This window comes from Cheilinus undulatus, linkage group 16, assembly GCF_018320785.1.
Source record: "Cheilinus undulatus linkage group 16, ASM1832078v1, whole genome shotgun sequence".
Lineage (NCBI taxonomy): Eukaryota > Metazoa > Chordata > Actinopteri > Labriformes > Labridae > Cheilinus > Cheilinus undulatus.
This window is the reverse complement of record NC_054880.1, coordinates 3,132,258-3,150,868: the sequence shown is the minus strand read 5'-3', so window position 1 is coordinate 3,150,868 and position 18,611 is coordinate 3,132,258. Positions and strand designations below refer to the sequence as shown.

At 39.0% G+C, this 18,611-nt stretch overlaps 3 protein-coding genes and 1 gene segment (V, D, J or C); 3 read left to right on the top strand and 1 right to left on the bottom strand.

Moving 5' to 3' along the window:
• LOC121523649 overlaps positions 1-18,611 on the bottom strand; it is an 820,099-nt gene that overhangs the window by 83,522 nt on the left and 717,966 nt on the right.
• Positions 1-18,611, top strand: part of LOC121523651 (immunoglobulin kappa light chain-like) — an 813,481-nt gene that overhangs the window by 78,660 nt on the left and 716,210 nt on the right. The gene's annotated exons all lie outside the window — the stretch shown is intronic.
• On the top strand, positions 3,435-6,910 carry LOC121523615 (gastrula zinc finger protein XlCGF57.1-like). Its single transcript, XM_041808555.1, has 2 exons — positions 3,435-3,671; positions 5,004-6,910. The coding sequence occupies exons 1-2, from the start codon at positions 3,488-3,490 to the stop codon at positions 6,098-6,100; spliced, it is 1,281 nt and encodes a 426-aa protein (XP_041664489.1). The 5' UTR covers positions 3,435-3,487; the 3' UTR covers positions 6,101-6,910.
• Positions 10,155-16,815, top strand: LOC121523601 (zinc finger protein 69-like). 2 transcript variants are annotated; one of them, XM_041808537.1, is made up of 3 exons: positions 10,155-10,630; positions 12,388-13,550; positions 14,614-16,815. In XM_041808537.1, exons 1-2 carry the CDS (start codon positions 10,438-10,440, stop codon positions 13,542-13,544), a joined length of 1,350 nt encoding a protein of 449 aa, XP_041664471.1. In that variant the 5' UTR covers positions 10,155-10,437; the 3' UTR covers positions 13,545-13,550; positions 14,614-16,815. The 2 variants fall into 2 exon arrangements, with proteins under 2 accessions (XP_041664471.1, XP_041664470.1); XM_041808536.1 differs by having other exon boundaries at positions 12,388-16,815.

Below are 18,611 nucleotides of genomic sequence, written 5' to 3'. Positions count from 1 at the left end.
ACCAGAAGATTACAGAGCCTCTGCACATTAAAGAGGACCAGGAAGAGATCTGGGGCAGTCAGGATGGACAACAGCTTCAAAAGCTAAAGGAAGCCTTCATGAAGAGTGAAGATGATGATGAAGAGAAACCTTCCTTCTCACTGCTTCATGAAACCCAAACTGAAGAGCATAGAGAGACAGAGCATTCGGAAACAGAAGCTGATGTAGAGGACCGTGAAGGACTAGAACCAGACAGAGACTCAAACCCAAACATTCTTGTGCAAGCAGTTAGTGATGACAAAGCTTCCCAGTCTGACTCTGATGACAGTAACAGTCTTTGTGATTGGGAGGAGACTTTCAAAAAATTGTCCATCTTTAACCCCCTGCAGCACAAAGCAGGAGAAGTGAATGGCGCTATTTGTGATTCAGGAAAAGTACCACTATGCTCTGAAGATTATGCTGCTAGCTGCTGCCAGATTGGGCCTCTACAGAGAAACAGATTAAAAAACGGAGAAAAAACAATAAGTTGTTCAATTTGTGGGAAAAGATACTTCCGGAAAGCCTTTTTAAAAAGACATTTAAAGGATCACTCGGAGGAACATGGTTACAACTGCTCCATTTGTGGCAAAAGTTTTAACCAGAGAGGAGTGCTTGAGGCACACATTAACAAAGTCCACAAGGAAGAGAGACCCCCCAGTTGCTCTGTCAGTAATGCAAAGATATTTGTAGAATCAAATTTGACTGCAAAGCCTAATACCCCGACAGGAGGGAAACTATACCCTTGTAAAGTTTGTAAGATGAGTTTTAGTCGCATGAAAGATTTGTTTGACCATGCAGGAATTCATAATGGGAAGAAAAAACCTTGTTCAGTGTGTGGTAAAAACATAGACAGGTACTCTCTGAAGCGACACATGAGAATCCACACTGGAGAGAAACGTGTGACCTGTTCAGTTTGTGGGAAAAGATTTGCAGAATATGATGATTTCAAACGCCATTCAAGTACCCATAAAGAAGAGAGACCCTACTGCTGTTCAGTCTGTGGGAAAACATTCAAACAAAAACAACACTACAACGCCCATCTGACAACCCAAAACCACATAGTTGTTTGTTATGTGGAAAAAGTTTTACATCAAGATGTCAGATGAGAAACCACTTGTATGGCCACACAGGTGTGAAACACTGTGGTTGCAGTCTTTGTGGTAAAGGATTGGAAATCTCAAACGGCACAGATGTGTGGATTTCTCTTCTTAGAGTCCTGACAAAGTGGAATTGAAAGATGCATACTCCTGAGCTGAGGCTGAAGGCTCATTTATGGCCATTTAATGTATGAAAATAAATATGTACATTTTAAATAACACCAATATCACTGTTTAGTCCATGTACCAAGCCTTACAGCGTGTACTAACTGCACACAACATGATGCAAGTTTAAGCGGCAAAAATCATCTTAATTGCACTGATTCATTGCTTTTGCTGAACACAGAATGGATGTTCTGTGTGCCTATTTTGGAATTCTGTACATCATAGACTTATGGCCACTTTTTTTTTCCTGGCACACCTTCCTTACCTACTGTATCAGCTTTGCAACCCTCTTCTGGATCCAGACCCACCAGTTAATAACCACTGCATCTCTAGACTGAATGAATATGAGCAGTTGAGGTTGTAAATCCTTACTGGATCGGTCTACCACAGGGATTGAGAACCATTGATATTGTGAACATTATTTAACAACAGTGGATGACTTGTCTGTTTAGGCATGCCTTTGTCTGATGTATATTTAGAATCTCTGTTTGCCATTTCTGTTATACTGTAAATTTGTTTTTGTAAAGCAAAAATTTTCTTCCTTATGTATTCCTGGTCTTGTTGCAGTTATGAGTCAAAATAACATAAGAATTGATGAAGAAAAATCTAAAGACTTGATTGAGTTTGTAAAAGAAAATAGTTTGATGAAGATAATTTAGTCTATTTTTATTGTATTACCTTGTAATAGTAATAGGTATTCTGTTCCATACTCCAACCCTGTAGGTGGCATTAATACACCTTTAATGCTTGCTGCTTAGTGATGGGAATTTAGGTTCTTTTCAGTGATCCAGCTCATTTGGCTTGGCTCAGCATAAAGAGTTGGCTCTTTTGGCTCCTAATCGGCTCTTTATTCACGTAAGAGTTTGGCTTCATTTGACCTGCTAATTTTATCAATGTAATAACATGACTGATATTTCGGCAGGTATTTTACTCCAACTATGCTCCATTTTTAAGATTACTGAAAATATTGATCTTCCAAAATATGCTGTCTCCCCAAAACACCTTGTGGTCAGATGAAATCTGCTCACTGGCTGGGATGTATGACATACCTGACAGAAAACATTGTTAGACCATCAAAATGAGTTCTTAATGCATGGTGTGTCTGTTATAGAGGATAAAAGATCATCCCTACTAACCAATCAAATAACACACAGACACACACAATCTATATACAAATGATACTAGTACTAATAATAATAATAGTTATAAAATATAAAATGGCTCTCTAACTGGATCCAGCTCTTATCATTCACATAAAAGAGCCGGCTCTTTGACTGGCTCGTTCATGAATGACCCATCACTTTTGCTGCTGCTATCTACTGATAAAGGAATATAACTTACCAGGGAATGGGTGCTGCCTTAACTAGTAATGGTAATTCCAGCTCTCATTAGCGACCAAGGTCTGTTGACCCATTTTGCCACTATCAACTCCTTGTCACCACTTTGTATGCCCATTTTTGCCCACTTTAACAACATTTCACTATCTGTTATGCCTAATTTTAACCACTTTAAACCCATTTTTGACCATTTTATGCTGATTTTTTCCTGTTATCTCATTTTTTTTTTTTTAGGAAAATGGATTCACATTTTGTAGAAGGCTATATACTACTGCATAAATGAATACAAAAAATGGTTGCTTCGATTGGTGTGGTTGTTATTCAGGTGAAAAAAATATGCCTATCACATCTTGGCATTAAAATGGACCATGATTTTGCTGACCTCATTTGGCTGGGTCCAGGAAAGCTCTCCTTTATCCCCCTCTTGGGTGGCTTTGATGGAGTATGAACCTGATGCTGTTGTAATTCGCAGCTACCCCTCTCCAAGATGGCGCCTACCTAGACGTATCACATGAGCCTTGAGGCCGCATGAACACGAGGAAGGAAGAAGCCAACTCTTTCCGTTATGTGCCACCTTTATTATTATAAGTCAGCGATATGTACCAAAATCCTACAGGAATTAGTTCTTAGTTACGTCATCACCTGAAAAGGAATCTCCCGTCAGCAAAGAATGTAAGCTGCAGACAGCCGTTAGCTTGGTCAGGACTCCACCGTTACCTAGTTACAACCCCGAACGTTTGGCATGTTCACGGAGCTAGCGTAGTTAGCCTAGCTTGCTAGTTAATAACAGACAAGAAGGACGCAGCTCATGCCAGAGAGTTTACGTTGTTTTCAGTGTGTAAAGAAAAAGGCAACTGTGATTTGGCCAAGATGTCTAAAGTCCAAATGCTGAGATCTGTAGTGAACCAGAGACTGACTGCTGCTGCTGAAGAGATATTTGATCTGTTTGAAAGGACGATAGCAGAGTACGAGGAGCAACTTCATCGATCCAAAGAGAATCAACACAAATTGCAGGATGCTGTTTACAACCCTGAGGTCCGATTACACAGATCAGGTATATATTTTCAATGTTGTTGTTACTTTATGACTAATATCATTAGCACTGCTCTGTATAATATTATAGAGATAAAAAAAAAAAGCTAGATTCAACCAAACCAAAAAAACCCTTTTCAGAAATAATATGTGGGAATTTCAAGCTCATACACATGCACAGGTGTCCTGTGTGGTCTAGTGTATAATCGCTCCTCTAGAGCAGTGGTTCTCAACCTTCGGGGTCCCGAGACACAGAGAGAGGGTCTGCAGATGCCCCCCAAAAACGTTTAAATTACACTGTTGCCACTTAACATCAATTTCGTCACTTTTTTAACCCCTTTCCATCATTTTTTAAACCAATTTTAACACTTTTTTTTTTTTTTTACCATTTAACACCTATTTATTATCCTTTTTAAACTCTTTCCACCACTTTTTTCTGCCTGTTTTTGCCACTTCTAAACCAATTCTTGCCACTTAAGATTAATGTCGCCTCTGTTGACCCATTATTGCCACTATTAACCCCTTTTACCACTTTTTACACCCAATTTCTCTCATTTTAACCAGATTTTTAGTTTTTAATATACCCAGTTTTGGTAGTTTAACCAATTTCCGCCAGTGTCTGCCTATTTTTTTCCTCTCTCAGTTAACCCTTTCTTGCCAGTTTATATCAATGCATCATCCCATTTCACCAAATGTCCACCCATTTTTGCCAATTTAAACCCATGTCAGCCAGATTTTAACTCCCTTATACCACTATTTATGCCCATTTTTGCCACTTTTATCCATTGTTGCCACTTCTAACCCATTTCTGCTACTTTTAAAATCCAACTCATTGGATTCATTCATTCACCACCTTTTCCACCATTTTTTTGCTGTTATCAACCCATTGTAGCAATTTTTAAAACATTTCAATTCTTTTTTTTACATGAGGGTTTTACATTTTTAAGAAGGCTTTTTACTACACAAATGATTAAAAATATATATTTTTGGCCTTTTGATAAGTGTGGTTATTATTCAGGTTAAATATGAAATATGGATACCACAGCTTAACTTTACAATGGCATGATTTTGCTGACCTCCATGGGCCCCCATTTTGGCTGGGAGAAAAGAAAGCTCTCCCATTTAGCCCCCTTTATGGGCAGCCTTGTCTGCACAACTGTTCTTAACCGTGCATGGCTGTGTTCAGCCACCTTCAGATACAGCGAGGTCCCCGGTCTCTGGCACCTTTATTTTGGGGGTCACAGGCTAACAAGGTTGAGAACCACTGCTCTAGAGGATTATATCAAAGAATAGCAGAGTGCCACATAAAATACAGTTTTCTAACATTTTCGTGTTTTGACATTTCTATCCGCAGAGGTCCAGCAGGTGTCACTGGCTGGTAGAGAAGCCCCCAGTCTGAACCTGGAGGACCTTCCAGAACCAGCACTTATTAAAGAGGAACAAGAGGAACTTTGGACTCATAAGGAAGGACAGCAGCTTCAAGGATCAAAGGGAGCTGATATCATCAAGTTCACTTTCACTCCTGATGCTGTAAAGAGTGAAGAAGAGGATGGAGAGAAATCGCATTCTTCACAGTTGTATGAACACCTCAGTGAAGAGAAGAGAGACATGGAGCATTTGAAACAAAACTCTAATCTGGACTCAGTCACTCATAGCGACACTTTGCACTCTGAATCTGAGACTGATGACAGTAGCTGTGACTGGGAGGAAACCAGTGAACCTCTGTTAAACAAAGATGGACCTGTAGATGATCAGGAATGTGAAACTGGAAACACATCAGTAAGCTCTGGATGTGGCACCAGCATAAACCAAAAAGAACTTCTGCAAAATCCCACTGGATTACAGACAGGATCGAAACCATTTAGTTGCTCATTCTGTGGCAAAAGATACCCGCAGAAGATTTCCTTAGCAAAGCACATGAAACGTCACTCAGAGGGAACATGTTTCAGCTGCTCAGTTTGTAAGAAAAGTTTCCCATGGAGAGGAGAGCTTGTGCGGCACATGAGAATCCACACAGGAGAGAAACCCTTTAGCTGCTCTGCCTGTGGTATAAGCTTCTCACAAAGGACACATCTGACCTCACACCTACGAGTTCACACAGGAGAGAAACCATTCACCTGCACAGTTTGTAAGATGAGTTTCAGCATCAGAAAAAATCTGGGCATTCACATGAGAACCCATACTGGGCAGAAACCCTTTAGCTGCTCGGTTTGCAGTCAACTATTTGCACGACGTGAAGGTCTGACACGTCACTCGATCGTCCACACAGGAGAGAAAGCGTTCAATTGTTCGTTCTGTGGTAAAAGATTTGCACACCTTGTTACTCTGAAACGCCACCTGACTGTCCACACGGGAGAGAAAGCATTTCAATGCAATGTTTGTGAAAAGAGATTTGCTCGGCTACAGTATCTCAAAAAGCACAAGTGTATCGTGGGAAGCATGAACAAATGATGCTGCAGAACATCTTGGGGTCTTGTTCACCAGTATGGGTTAAAGGGAGCATGAGTTTGACATGCAGATTGGCGCAGTTCTGCAGGTGTTGTGCTGCATCGTTGTGGTTAGGGAACTGAGCCGAGAGGCAAAGCTCTCAATTTACTGGTCAGTCTACCTCCCAAACCTCACCTATGGTCATGAACTCTGGGTTATGACTGAAAGAATGAGATTGTGGACACAAGTGGCCAAATGAGTTTCCGGCAGAGGGTGGCATGGCTCCACCTTAGAGATAGGGTAAGGGGTTCAGACATCTGGAGGAGGTGAGGAGTAGAGCTGCTGCTCCTTTGAATCAAAAGGAGCCAGTTGAGGTAGTTCGGGCATCTGATTCAGGGTGCCTCCTGGTTGCTTCCCCATGGAGGTATTTCGGGCAGGTCCAGCTGAGACCTCAGGGAATACCCAGACATTTCCCGTCTGGTCTGGGAACACCTTGGGATCCCCCAGCAGGATTTGGAAAGTGTCGCTGGGGAAAGGGATGTGTGGGTGGGCTTGCTTAACCTGCGACCTGGCCCAGGATAAGCAGATGAAGATGGATGGAGAATTAAATAGACTGGGATAAAATCTGTCTCTTCAAAGCTCAGCCTACACAAACTTGAAGGAAGAAGCTCTTATTTGCATCTTATCTTTGCAGCTAATATGAAGCTACACCGGGGCCTGTGTGTGTCAACAACTGTTGTTTTTATTTTTTTTTCTTCTTACAGCATTCACAACCTTAGTTTCAGAGCACATCTATGTTTATTGTTCCTAGGTTTAACAGTTGACTTGCTTTCCTCAAGGGTACCCAAACTGTGTTTTGAAATAGCTCTGTGTGCTTTATTTCCTCTATTCAAGGGAATATAGCCAAAAAAAAAAAAAAAAAAATATATATATATATATATATATATACACATATATATAAAGGAATCCTTTTTTGCTTTATTAGTAACTGTAGGCCTGGAGGCTTCACCCTTGAAAAATACTTTCAGGGCAAGAAACATCAGCTGCAGACACAGCCTCTATTGATGCCATGTTGTTATATTCATGTCTGTGTCACTTTAACAGGGATACTCTGTCTTTGGGTTTGCATGCATTGATTTTAAAACAGTATGCATCTAATCAAGATCTATTTAATATTATCTTTACAGAGCTGCAGTAAATATTGTTTTTATTATTTTTAGAATGACATGATGACATTTTCTCTCCAATATAAATGATATGTCTTCCATTTAAGAGTTTGTTTAAGTCACACCTAAAGCATTATTTCCATTTCTTCAACACTTCAAAGGTGATTTTCTTAATAATAAAGGCAGTTTGACTCTTCATTGGTTGCAGTCCTCATCTTAAAGACTAACTAAGCCCCAAGCAGTTCCCACAGAATTACACTGTACTCAGATGGCAGGGATGACCAACCTGCCCTGCCTCATTCTGTGCATTTACTTTCTTGTATTTCTTCTTTTAAGATATATATATATTTTTTTATCAACAGTATGTTCTTTAAAGATGCTCAAATAACATCACTCACCTTTTGAAGGGGTTCACTTGGTATTCAGTAATCATAGCAGGTGAGCTACATGTGTGAGTGCTTATTGTTGAAGGGGCAGCATGTCAAAACCATAATCCCACATCCTACATGATAGTATCGACAGCAGGGTACTTCATGAAAAATGATGAAGTGACAGCATAGTTCTGACATGAATTATCACACTTCAATTGGTGCATTTACAGGAGGGATGTACTATTGGGCGTCTCTCTCCCATGCACACAGATGGTGATTTGGTCAGTAAATATACTTGTGTGGCTGTAGATACACAACTATACCTTAAAGGGCTACTTAAATCCATAAAACTTTGCAGGCCCCCTGAAATGACTTCAGTTATTTACAAAATATAAATATAACATGTTATACACCACCAGAAAGCTCTGGTTCTCAGGATTCTGACCATGTCAACCATGTCAGAATAAAACCCTCACAGCTTTCACAATTAATGCCTTTGTCACACAACTAACAAACGATAATTAAAGTGACACAGCTCAGCATTAGAAGCTCTCTTGTTCTCTCCTGATCTGCACTGACAACAGTCCTACTGCACCAGAAAGAGTCCGCACAATCTGAATCCAGTCAAACATTAAGTCCAAAAAGAGGATTATATCAGTACCATATGGATCCATGGACCAGTTTTGCATTATTAAAAATTCACCATTGTTTTCAATAGTCAACTATATTTGCTGTAGTAATGTGGTTTTTCTATGCAATTATAAGCAATACTTTATGCAGTCCCTTTGGGAATCTCCAGCGGTCATCTACAGGTCTCAATTTCAATTGTGTTGAATTTTAGATGAAATGAGGTGTTCCAGCTGTGTGGAGCGCATGCGGCACTGATCATCAACTGGCAGCCCGAGGGTTATATGAGGCCCCCCGAAGGTAATTAAATTCAGAAAAGGAGGAAAAGAAGGCGTGGTTTTGAGAGTTTCTTTTGACTTTAAATGGGAGTCAAACAGTGGTAAAAATAGATGAAAAGTGGCAAAATGGAAAAAGAGGTACAAAGTGGATAAAACATGCAGGGAAAGTGTTTTTAAAAGGGGTTAAGGAATGGCAAAGATTCGGTTAAAGAGGCATTAAGTATCAAAAATGGGTAAAACTCGGCATAAATATAGCAAAAATAGCCTACCAATGTAGTGAAAAGGGGTAAAAGAATAGCAAAATGGGCAAAAAGTGGCAAAAACAATCAAAAATGGGTTAAGAGTGGCAGGAATGTTGCAAAATTGGCCAGATAAAGTGGTGAAGAGGGGTCAGAGGGATACAAAAATTGATGTCAAATGGGTTGTGGAGTGGCACAAAGGGACAAAAATTGGCAGAAAAAGTGGTGAAAAGAGGTTAAAAATTTGGCTAAAGGGGCAACAATATCAAAAAATGGGACAAAATGGTACAAAAAACATAATTAAAGGGGTCAAACAGTGGCAAAAATAGATGAAAAGTGGTCAAATGGATAAAAGAAAAGGGTAGGAAGTGGATAAAACATGCAGGAAAAGTGTTTTTTTAAGGGGTTAAGGAATGGCATAAATTTGGTTAAAAAGGCATAAAATATCAAAAATGGGTTAAATGTGTTATTAATATATCAAAAATAGCCTGCCAATGTAGTGAGAAGGGGTTAAAGAGTGGCAAAAAGTGGCAAGAATTTGTTTCAAAGTGGCAAAATTGATCAAAAATGGGTCAAGAGTGGCAAAAAATGTTACAGAAATGGTCAAATGATGTAGTGCAAAGGGGTTAAAAAGTGTCAAAAATGGGCCAGTATTGGTGCTAAATCATAATTGGAGAGGGACCATTCTCTGGGATTTTCAGGGGCCCAGCTCATTCTGTGGTCAGGTCTGTCTCCTTGTGGCCAGTTTCATCATAGATAATAGTGATAGATCTCACTTATGCTCTAAAATGTCCTGCGTTTTTAAAGAAAATACAAATACAATAATATGTCAAATAGACAAAAATATTTATTCAATTTTTGTTTACTTAAATTTTCTGCCCTCAGAGGCTCTTGCCATATTAAATCTGGCCCTTGTGCAAATGTAGTTGATGACCCCTGGGGTACAGGGAGGGACGGTTTACCAATTTAAGTTCTTTTAGTCATTCACTGCATTAGAATCTGCATAGACTCTGTTAAAGTATGCGGATTAAGACTTGGACATCATGGACTAAATCATAATTTGCATACAGGATAATGTGGGTGCGGCCACCCTAGAATGGTAACACACTTTCTTGAGTGTTAGAGTTTTAACACGGAGAGGAGAAATGTGTTTAAAACACTGTCAGAATTGGGATTAATTTGAGTTTCAATTAAATCTATCTTTAGCCACTATAACAACCCCTAGCAGACCATAATAGCAGCCTTACAGGTCCTGTATGATATAGTGCTGTATGTGAAAATGTGAAACGTGATTGCGGCTCTCAGTCTGTCCAGTAGAGGGCAGTGATACGCCTGACAGCGCCGAAACTGACTGAAATATGGCGACGAAGAAGAAGCAGAAGCATGAAGAAGTTGCACCACAGAAGGAAGTGAATTATCTCACTCAGCCTGAGTAAATGTGCGACATTTATCCGCTGTGTCTAACTAAAACAAGACATAAACGGATTTAATCGCCAGAGCATGTATTTTTTTGAATATGAATCAACATTTGAGTGGAGTTTGAGCAAAGTTTCTGGATATTTCTCGTCTGATTTGGCTCATGTTAGCCAGGAGTGCTAAATGACGTTAGCCTAGCCTAGCTGGACCTGGGCAGTCACGTTAGGTTTTAACAGAGAGGAGTTGTTTTGGATTTATCTAAACATGTCTAAAGTCAAAATGTTAAGAAGTGCTGTCAACCAGCGATTGACTGCGGCTGTCGATGAGATATTGGAGCTGTTTGAGAGGACGGCAACCCAGTACGAGGAGCAAATAAGTCGATTAAAAGGGGAAAACGAGCGTCAACAGAAACTTCTAGATGCTGTTTTCATTCCTGAGGTCCAGTTACACAGAGAAGGTTTGTATGGTTTCCTTATCATTATGAATTTCAGATATAGTTGTGACGATACCAGCTTTTTTAGACTCAGATATGGCACTGTTATATTTGTAAAAATCAAACGACATACAAATTTGGACGAAATCATAGCCTCATACTAACATTTCTTTTTTTTTTTTTAAGTTTTTCAGAGAGCAAGTATTTTTATACAGCTGCAATAACAGATGCTCGTGTTATTTTACTTTGCACACAAACATAATTATTTCACAAAAACCCCAAACTACCAGGATCTAAATGGTTAGCCCCTGATGCCAATCGTCAGACGTTTCTCCTTTTTGCTGGTTTCAGCCTGGAGTTGTTTGTTGTAGTTTTCAACAAGTCTCGTACACTTTCCCTAGGAGTGCTAGCCCATTCTTCTTTGGTGAATCTCTCAAGCTCCTCCAGATTTGATGGTCCTATGGCATGGAACTTGGTCTTTAGTTCACCCCACAAATTTTCATTGGGATTTAAGCCAGGGCTTTGTGCAGGCCTTCTGAAGGTCTTCTGAAGGTCATTGTTCATCAGGAGCCATGTATGTTTTGGGTCATTGTTGCGTTGGACAAAGCAACAGTACAGAGACAGTTTTGCTGCTGACTGCTTGAAGCTTTCTTTCAGAACCATCAAATATCCTTCTTTCTTCATGATTCCCTCCACCTTTACGAGATTCCCAGGTCCAGATTCACTGAAGCATCCCCACAATACTCCCAGCGCTGTGTTTCACTGTGTTCTTTGGGTTCCTCTCCCTTCTTTCTCTGAACATAAGCTACGACTCCGAGGCCAGGGAGCTTTAGTTTGGTCTCATCTGACCAAAGGATATACTTCCATTAGGCATAACCTTTCTCCAGGTTGTCCTCAGTAGACTTTGGTCTGGCTTGAAGGTGTCCCTTCTGCAGAAGTGGAGTTTTTCTTGGTCTGCAACCTCTCAGTCCATTCCTGTGCAGGACTCTGGTGATTGTCTTCTTTCGGACTCCAATTCCCGACTTGGCTAAGTCATTCACTAGCATCTTGGTAGTTGTTTTGTGTCTTTAGACACATCTCTTACTAGTTTTCTTTTTAGAGTCTTTGAAATCTCTCTCCCCCTACCTCTTCCAGGCTTGTTCTAGACTGTATGGCTCTCTTTGAATTAAGGATACTCCTCACCCCAGTTCTTGACACTTGGAAAAGCTGTGATAACTTTGTAGATCCTCCTCCTGCTTTGTGAGCATCAACAATTCTTTTTCTCAAGTCTAAACTGATTTATTTTGGTTTTGTCTTTGTGCCCTCTCAAGTGGCAGCTCAAACCCTTTCTGAGACTTTTATACTGTGTTTAAACTGGGAAATAACCCTTGGTTTTAACTTGAGTTTACAAGCTTTGAGCATTGCAAAGTTAAGACACATCATTGACTAACAGTGGTTTGTGCTCTAGCTTGACTTAAAGGTCACTTCTAAAGGGGGCTAATAATTTGGATCTTGGTAGTTTTTTGATTTTGTGAAATAGTTTTGTTTCAATGTTCAAGATAAAATAATTTAAGTGTCCAAAACAAAACTAGGATGTTTGGAAAAGCTGTGTTAAAACCCATATTCTGTTTAAGAACACCTGGGAAATACTCTGGAAAAACTGAAATGTTCATGTGGGGCAAATAATTTTATCCTCATCGGTACCTGAGATCTTGTTACATTTTATGTTGCCTTTCTGTCATCATATTTAGCTCTCTCACTTTTCAATCTACCCTGCTGAAAGATTAAATTTCTCTTCACAGATGTCCAGCTGCAGTTGGTAAGAAAAGATATTTCCCCTCACCAACCAGATTGGAGCCACAGTGTGGATAAAGAAAATCCATCAGAACCAGTGGACATTAAAGAGGAACAGGAGGAACCGTGGATCAGTCAGGAGAGAGAGCAGCTTCAAGGATTAGAGGAGGATGAAGTCAACACTCTCACATTCAGTCCTGTCCTTGAGGAGGAAGCTCAGTCTTCACAGCTTGATGAACACCAAAGTGAAGGGAACAGAGACACAGAGCATTTGAAAACAGAGGCTGATGGAGAGGACTGTGGAGGATCAGAACTGGATGGAGACTTTGACCCAGACAGTCATTTACAGCCAGTTTCTCCTGACAAGATTTCTCTCTCCTCTAAATGTGAGAATGAGGGCTTTGGTTATGATTTGAAGGAAATCAGTGAACCTCTGTCAAGTTTAATCCCTCTACAAAACGACACACTACCTGTTTTTAATACAGAGTGTAAAGCTGAAAAGACACCTGTGAGCTCCTCTGATTGTGCTCCAAGTTTTGAACAAAAGAAGCAACCCCAGGACACAGAAACAAGCAGACCGTTTGGTTGTTCAGTTTGTGGTCGAAGATACTCAAATAAGAACTGTTTATCAGCTCACATGATCCGTCACTCAGAGAGAAATCGTTTCAGCTGCTCACTGTGTAAGAAAAGTTTTCCATGGAGAGGAGAGCTTTTGAGACATATGAAAACCCACATGAGAAGGAAACTCTACATATCATCTGTCCATGGTTCAAGGTTTCAAGAAAAGTCACATCAAACAAATGTCCAAGCTCCACCCGATGAACCGATGGTTAACTGTTCGATCTGTAACGCAGGTTTCCCTTGCAGATCTCAGCTGGATATACACATGAGAACCCATACTGGAGAGAGACCCTATCATTGTTCAGTTTGTGGAAGGACATTCACTCAAAAAGGAAATCTGAAACGCCACTCCACTGTCCATACAGGAGAAAAACCCTTTAGCTGTGTGGTCTGTGGGAAAAGATTTTCATCAAAACAAGACATAAAACGCCACCTGACTGTCCACACGGCACAGAAACAGTTCAGCTGCAGTGTTTGCGATAAAAGATTCACTTGGCTTCAAAGTCTGAAGAGACACATTTGTCCAGGATATTGCTTGTCTTAATATGTGGTGAGACAATAACAGTCACATTTTTTTTAAGTTATGTACTGTTGAAAATTAGTGGGAATGTATGATCTTGCAGCACTTGATGGGATTTTTTTAAGGGTTATACAGAAGACGCAGCATTTTGGTGAGCTAAAAAAGCATTATTAGGCTCAAGCATCGTTATTTTGATAGAAGTCAAATAACATTTAAACATATCTGGTTTACTCAGGTTCATCAAAAATAATCAATTTAAAAAGCACTACAGTTTTTTTCCGTGTCTTCATGCGGATGGGCCTTACTTAGAGGGTGTTCTTACTTTACTGTCTTTATCTTCATAGTGTTTTCATCTGTTAACTCGTAGTTTTCATGTATGGAAATACCTTCTGCCAGTGAAGGAAAGCTTCCCTCTGCAGCACACTAAGGCTAAACATATACTGAACATTTCTGGTCTAACTTCCCCTGAACAATCAGAGCAGTGGGGCTCAGTTCAAGGCTTGTTGCAACTGGTAATTTGTTCAAAAACTTGTCAGATGTGTGGTGTTTATGTTACAGTTATCCTGCTCCTCATTTATAGGGATGGAGGCATAAACCCGGGTCCATAAAACCCTGTTTGGCATTGTTCAAAATCCCAAAACTCGATCACGTTTTAGCCTAAGGCCAGCTCAGACTGGATGAAATCAACCAGATTTGGGCCTGATTGCAACGGTGCAGCACATTGTCAAATGCCGAGCCTGAATTTGAGCATCGAGAACGACAAACACCCCTGTATTGTGACATGATCAATGACATCAAAGATGCCCCAATACCATGATTCAACAAGACTTGTCAGAATTCATCTTGCATCATCATTTAGTTTGACACCCTTACGTCAACAATGTGTATCCAGACCAACAGGAGAGTATTTTCTCCCCATCTTTGTTTTATTATTTAACAGACTGACATTATACAAGTCCCCACTTCACTCCCTCAGGGCATTTATGTGTACATACAGTGAAGCTGTACGTATTGGCAAGGTTAACGGGGCTATTTTTCTTGACATGAAAAGGTCATAATTGTAGTTGTTTCTTGTTTGTTGTTTTCTTTTCAGTGCAAAGGAAAAGTGGCATTACATGGAGCTCTTCTGTTGTAGTTCTGATTCACTCCCTTTGACCCGCCTCCCTGACGTCTTGTGAACTTGCATTCAGTCGCAGAGATGGTGGTGACATCAGCGTACAATGAGAAGTCAGATCAGCCTTGTAGTGTTGCCAGGCTATCAACCAAGATGTCACAAGATTTAAGTTGTGTTGTCTGACATGGTGCCAAGGTGAAAGGCCATAAAAATCATGTAGTCTGAGCCGGCCTTTAGACTGCTATATTAGTCTCACAGGCTGTGACTTAAGGTTATTTTTTGATGTTTCTGGTGTAAAAACATACATCAGTTTTTGCAAGGGCAACAGAAGCTAAAAGCACATCAATATTGTGCATCAAATCAAACCAAAATGTGGTACCTTCAACTTTTGGCATGACGAAAAAAGGACAATCGATTACTGTCAATCAGAGCTCTTCTTAACCCTACTCTTTGAGCCAGAATCTCCCTGATCTTGCATAGTAATTATCAAACATGTTAAAAGTTTGACTCAAAATCAGGCTGCCTCCACAATAACTAATAAGAGCAAGTAAACTAGGAGGCAGCTAAATGCTACCTGCAACCTGCAATGAAAAGAGTGTTTTTGTTATTTTTTTTCTTAGCAATCAGTGTCATTATTTAATCAAAAGCAACTTAGTGAATTGGTCAACAGACTGAAATTTGTGTCAGACGGAGCAGGGGTCCCCTGCTCCTCCCTCAGAAATGTCCAGATGGTATAGTCCATCGCTGCGAAATAATGCAAGTAAATTTAATTCAAACACTGTAAAAATATTGCTCATAAATCCAGAAATTATGGTTAAAAAATAAGTTTAAATGCATAGGTATTTGTAAAAATGACGCAACATTTGTTGCATGGCTAGCTGGTCAAGGGGTGTTCTGTCTAATATTCTTTCTGGGGGCCTAAAATCCCTATCTACGCCCCTGGTTACAAGCAACAAAAGCTTGGGCTGCAAAGTGTACAAGCCAATACCGTCATCTCAGCCAGGATTTAATCCATGTTTTTTTTTCTTTTGCAAAACAGAACACATGCCAGATGTCCTCCATGTTTGTTTTTCTTCTTTAATCACTCAGATTACTGTCAGATCTTGTGTCTCTGGATTCACCACTACAAATGGCTGCTGTGCAATCACACTTTGTTTTACTGTATTGATAACTTAAAGTTACACAAATTAATAAGGTTTGAACACTCAAATACTGAAACTACTGTAGAAATCTAAACCCTACTCCAACTAAACCAATTATCACTTTAACCAGAAAAAATAACTCAAAGGGTAGGAAGGTTTACTCGAGTTCCCACTGTTTGCATGAAAATGCTGTAAGGGTGTTTAAAATGTACACATGCGGAGTGAGAAGGTTTGCTTTTTTTGCATGAACTAAGTCTTCTTATTCATTGCAGTAAGATCAGACTTTAGCAGTGTGTTTATTGCTAAAACTGAGATTTATTAAACACTGTACAGGCTTCAGATCTACCTCTTCTTTAATGTTCCATAAGATTTGACAAGCTCAGTTGGCTTCCCACATCCTGTGTAATTCAACTTTTCTCCCTGTTTTTTGTTAATATTAAGCCAAGCAATTGCATGTTAATCTCTAACATACTTAATAAGACATAACCTTCACATTTGGTTCTGCAAGAATTAGTCTGTTGAGGAATAAAAAAAAAAAGAAATACAAAAAAGGTTGTTTTGACCAATGCTAGGCCAGCTGTAAGATAGAGTTTTCATGTACTCAGAACGTGTTCTTAGGATAACAGTTATGATGCCAGAATTATAAAGCATCTGTATAATGATGGAAACAGGAACATTAACATCTGCTTTAATACCGTAGCAACAAAAAAGACATCACAGGCACCCAATATTTTTTCTTTTTTTGTTTTCAGTTGCCAATTATGACAGGCAAGTTGGTGCCAATATGTTTGAGCAATTCAGGTTGCATGAGAGTATCTCACTATTTTTGATGTATCCAATCCTCTCCTAAGCACCTGAATTAAATCTGGTGTTTGTAGAACTTAAGTACTTCTCAATACTATATACAGTATAATTGAAATATAAGACCTGAGTGTTTTAAAGTATCAAAATATCAGAAATCTGATGACCTTGGTTCTAAGTTTTTTTTTTTCACTTTAGCTGTTACACTGTAAACTTAAAAGAACTGTATCAATGCTACCTGAGAATTATCTGTTATTATATTAATTTATGAATTAAAATGTTTTGAAAACTTTGTTCGATGCTGTGCGTTTATGTTCATGAAGCTCTATGCCACTCAGAAACAGCATCAAAGGTTAATCTCTTCCTCATATTTATACTTATGTCATGACCTGAGGGGCTTTAAATTAAGTAAACAAGCAAATGATCAGATCATCAAATTTTCTTTCACCTATTAATAATATTTCAGAAAGACAAAAAGAAATTTCAAATCATCAAAGCATTTCAACATAGTTTGGACAGACTTTCTCTTCAGTTTTTATTCGAGATCCATATTTCTCCACTTTGCATACAAGCTATGTCAGTGGTTTAATCAGGTAAACATGGCAGCGTAACAGGGTTTTGAAAAGTTTTGCAGCAGGAATTGAAAGCCAAAGGTGACCGGTGAATGCAAGATGTACTCAGGGAGAGAGGGCAGGTGTTCAGTTTGTTCATAAGAGAAAGAAAGTTAAAGGAGGCAGCTTTTTAGTTAGACACCAGCCAGGTTAGTAGTAGTGTGCTAAGGATGGAGAGATGCAGGAAACTTGTGTCATAGGAGATGGTTTGCACTAGTCTGAGTCATAAGTCTTGAGACATAGTGCTATTGTCTGCCAGCCAGGAAGTAGTTTATTTCATAGAGCTTATGGTTCTGTAGAGGAAGCATATGAGAGGAAAATGCTTAGATACGCAGATTTAGGAGCAGAAGCTGAACAGCGAGGATGGAAAGTTGTCCAGCAGAGGTGGGGTGTGGGAAGTTTGTAGCAAGGTTAGCTGTTTCATTGCTTAAAGAGCTGGGAGTGACAGAATGTGTGAAAGACAGTTAAAAGATGTTCAGGCCAGTCAGTGGATTTCAAATTTAAAAAAGGACTTAGAAAGTAAAATTTAGGGTTACAGATATACAAGTATGTCAGCATTTTTATCACTGTATTAAAAATCATTAAAAGTAGATAGTGCATTATTATGAGTGTTTACATTTGTATTACTACACTGTTTGGCAGGTTAAAACAATTCAAAATGAACACATTTGATGACTAATAATAAAGGTGAAAATTCAAGCCTTTTTTGTTAATTAAAACTGAATTGAAATTTTTTTAAAGGTTTGTTGACTAAATCTAGACTAAAGCTGTGGCGGTTAAAAATAACTTAATGTGACTATAAACCAGGCGTGTCAAACTCAACCACAGCAGGGGCCGGATTCTGACTTTGGGTCTTACCTGAGGGCCTCACAGGGTCAACATTTAACCACTGAGTGTCAACCTAAATGATTTTGAGATTAAAAGGTCAACATGATAAGTTAAAAACTCAAAATCTGAGATAAAAAGTCAAACTTATAAGTTTTAAAAGTGAAAACATGATCTTAAAGGTCAAAATAATGTTTTTAAAAGGCAAAATATGAGAAAGAATACTGAAACCATGATTTTTAACAGTCAAAAATGAGATAAATGTCAAAATCATGATTTTCAAAGGTCAAAATATGAAATAACATCCAAAATCATGAGTTTTAAGGGTTAAAAAATGAGATAAAAGTCAAAATCACGAGTTTAAAAGGTCAAATTAGGATTTTAAATGTAAAATTATGAATCTCAAAGGTAAAAATATGAGATAAAAAGTCAATGTTGTGAGATGTAAAGCTTAAAATATGAAATAAACAGTCAAAACCATAACTTTAAGTCATGGAAGATGCAAAATTGAAAATATAGAGAAAACACAACTTTCTCCCACGTTCCTGAATTTGTATCAAATTATTTCTACTGTTTACTTTTTCTATTTTTAAGCCTC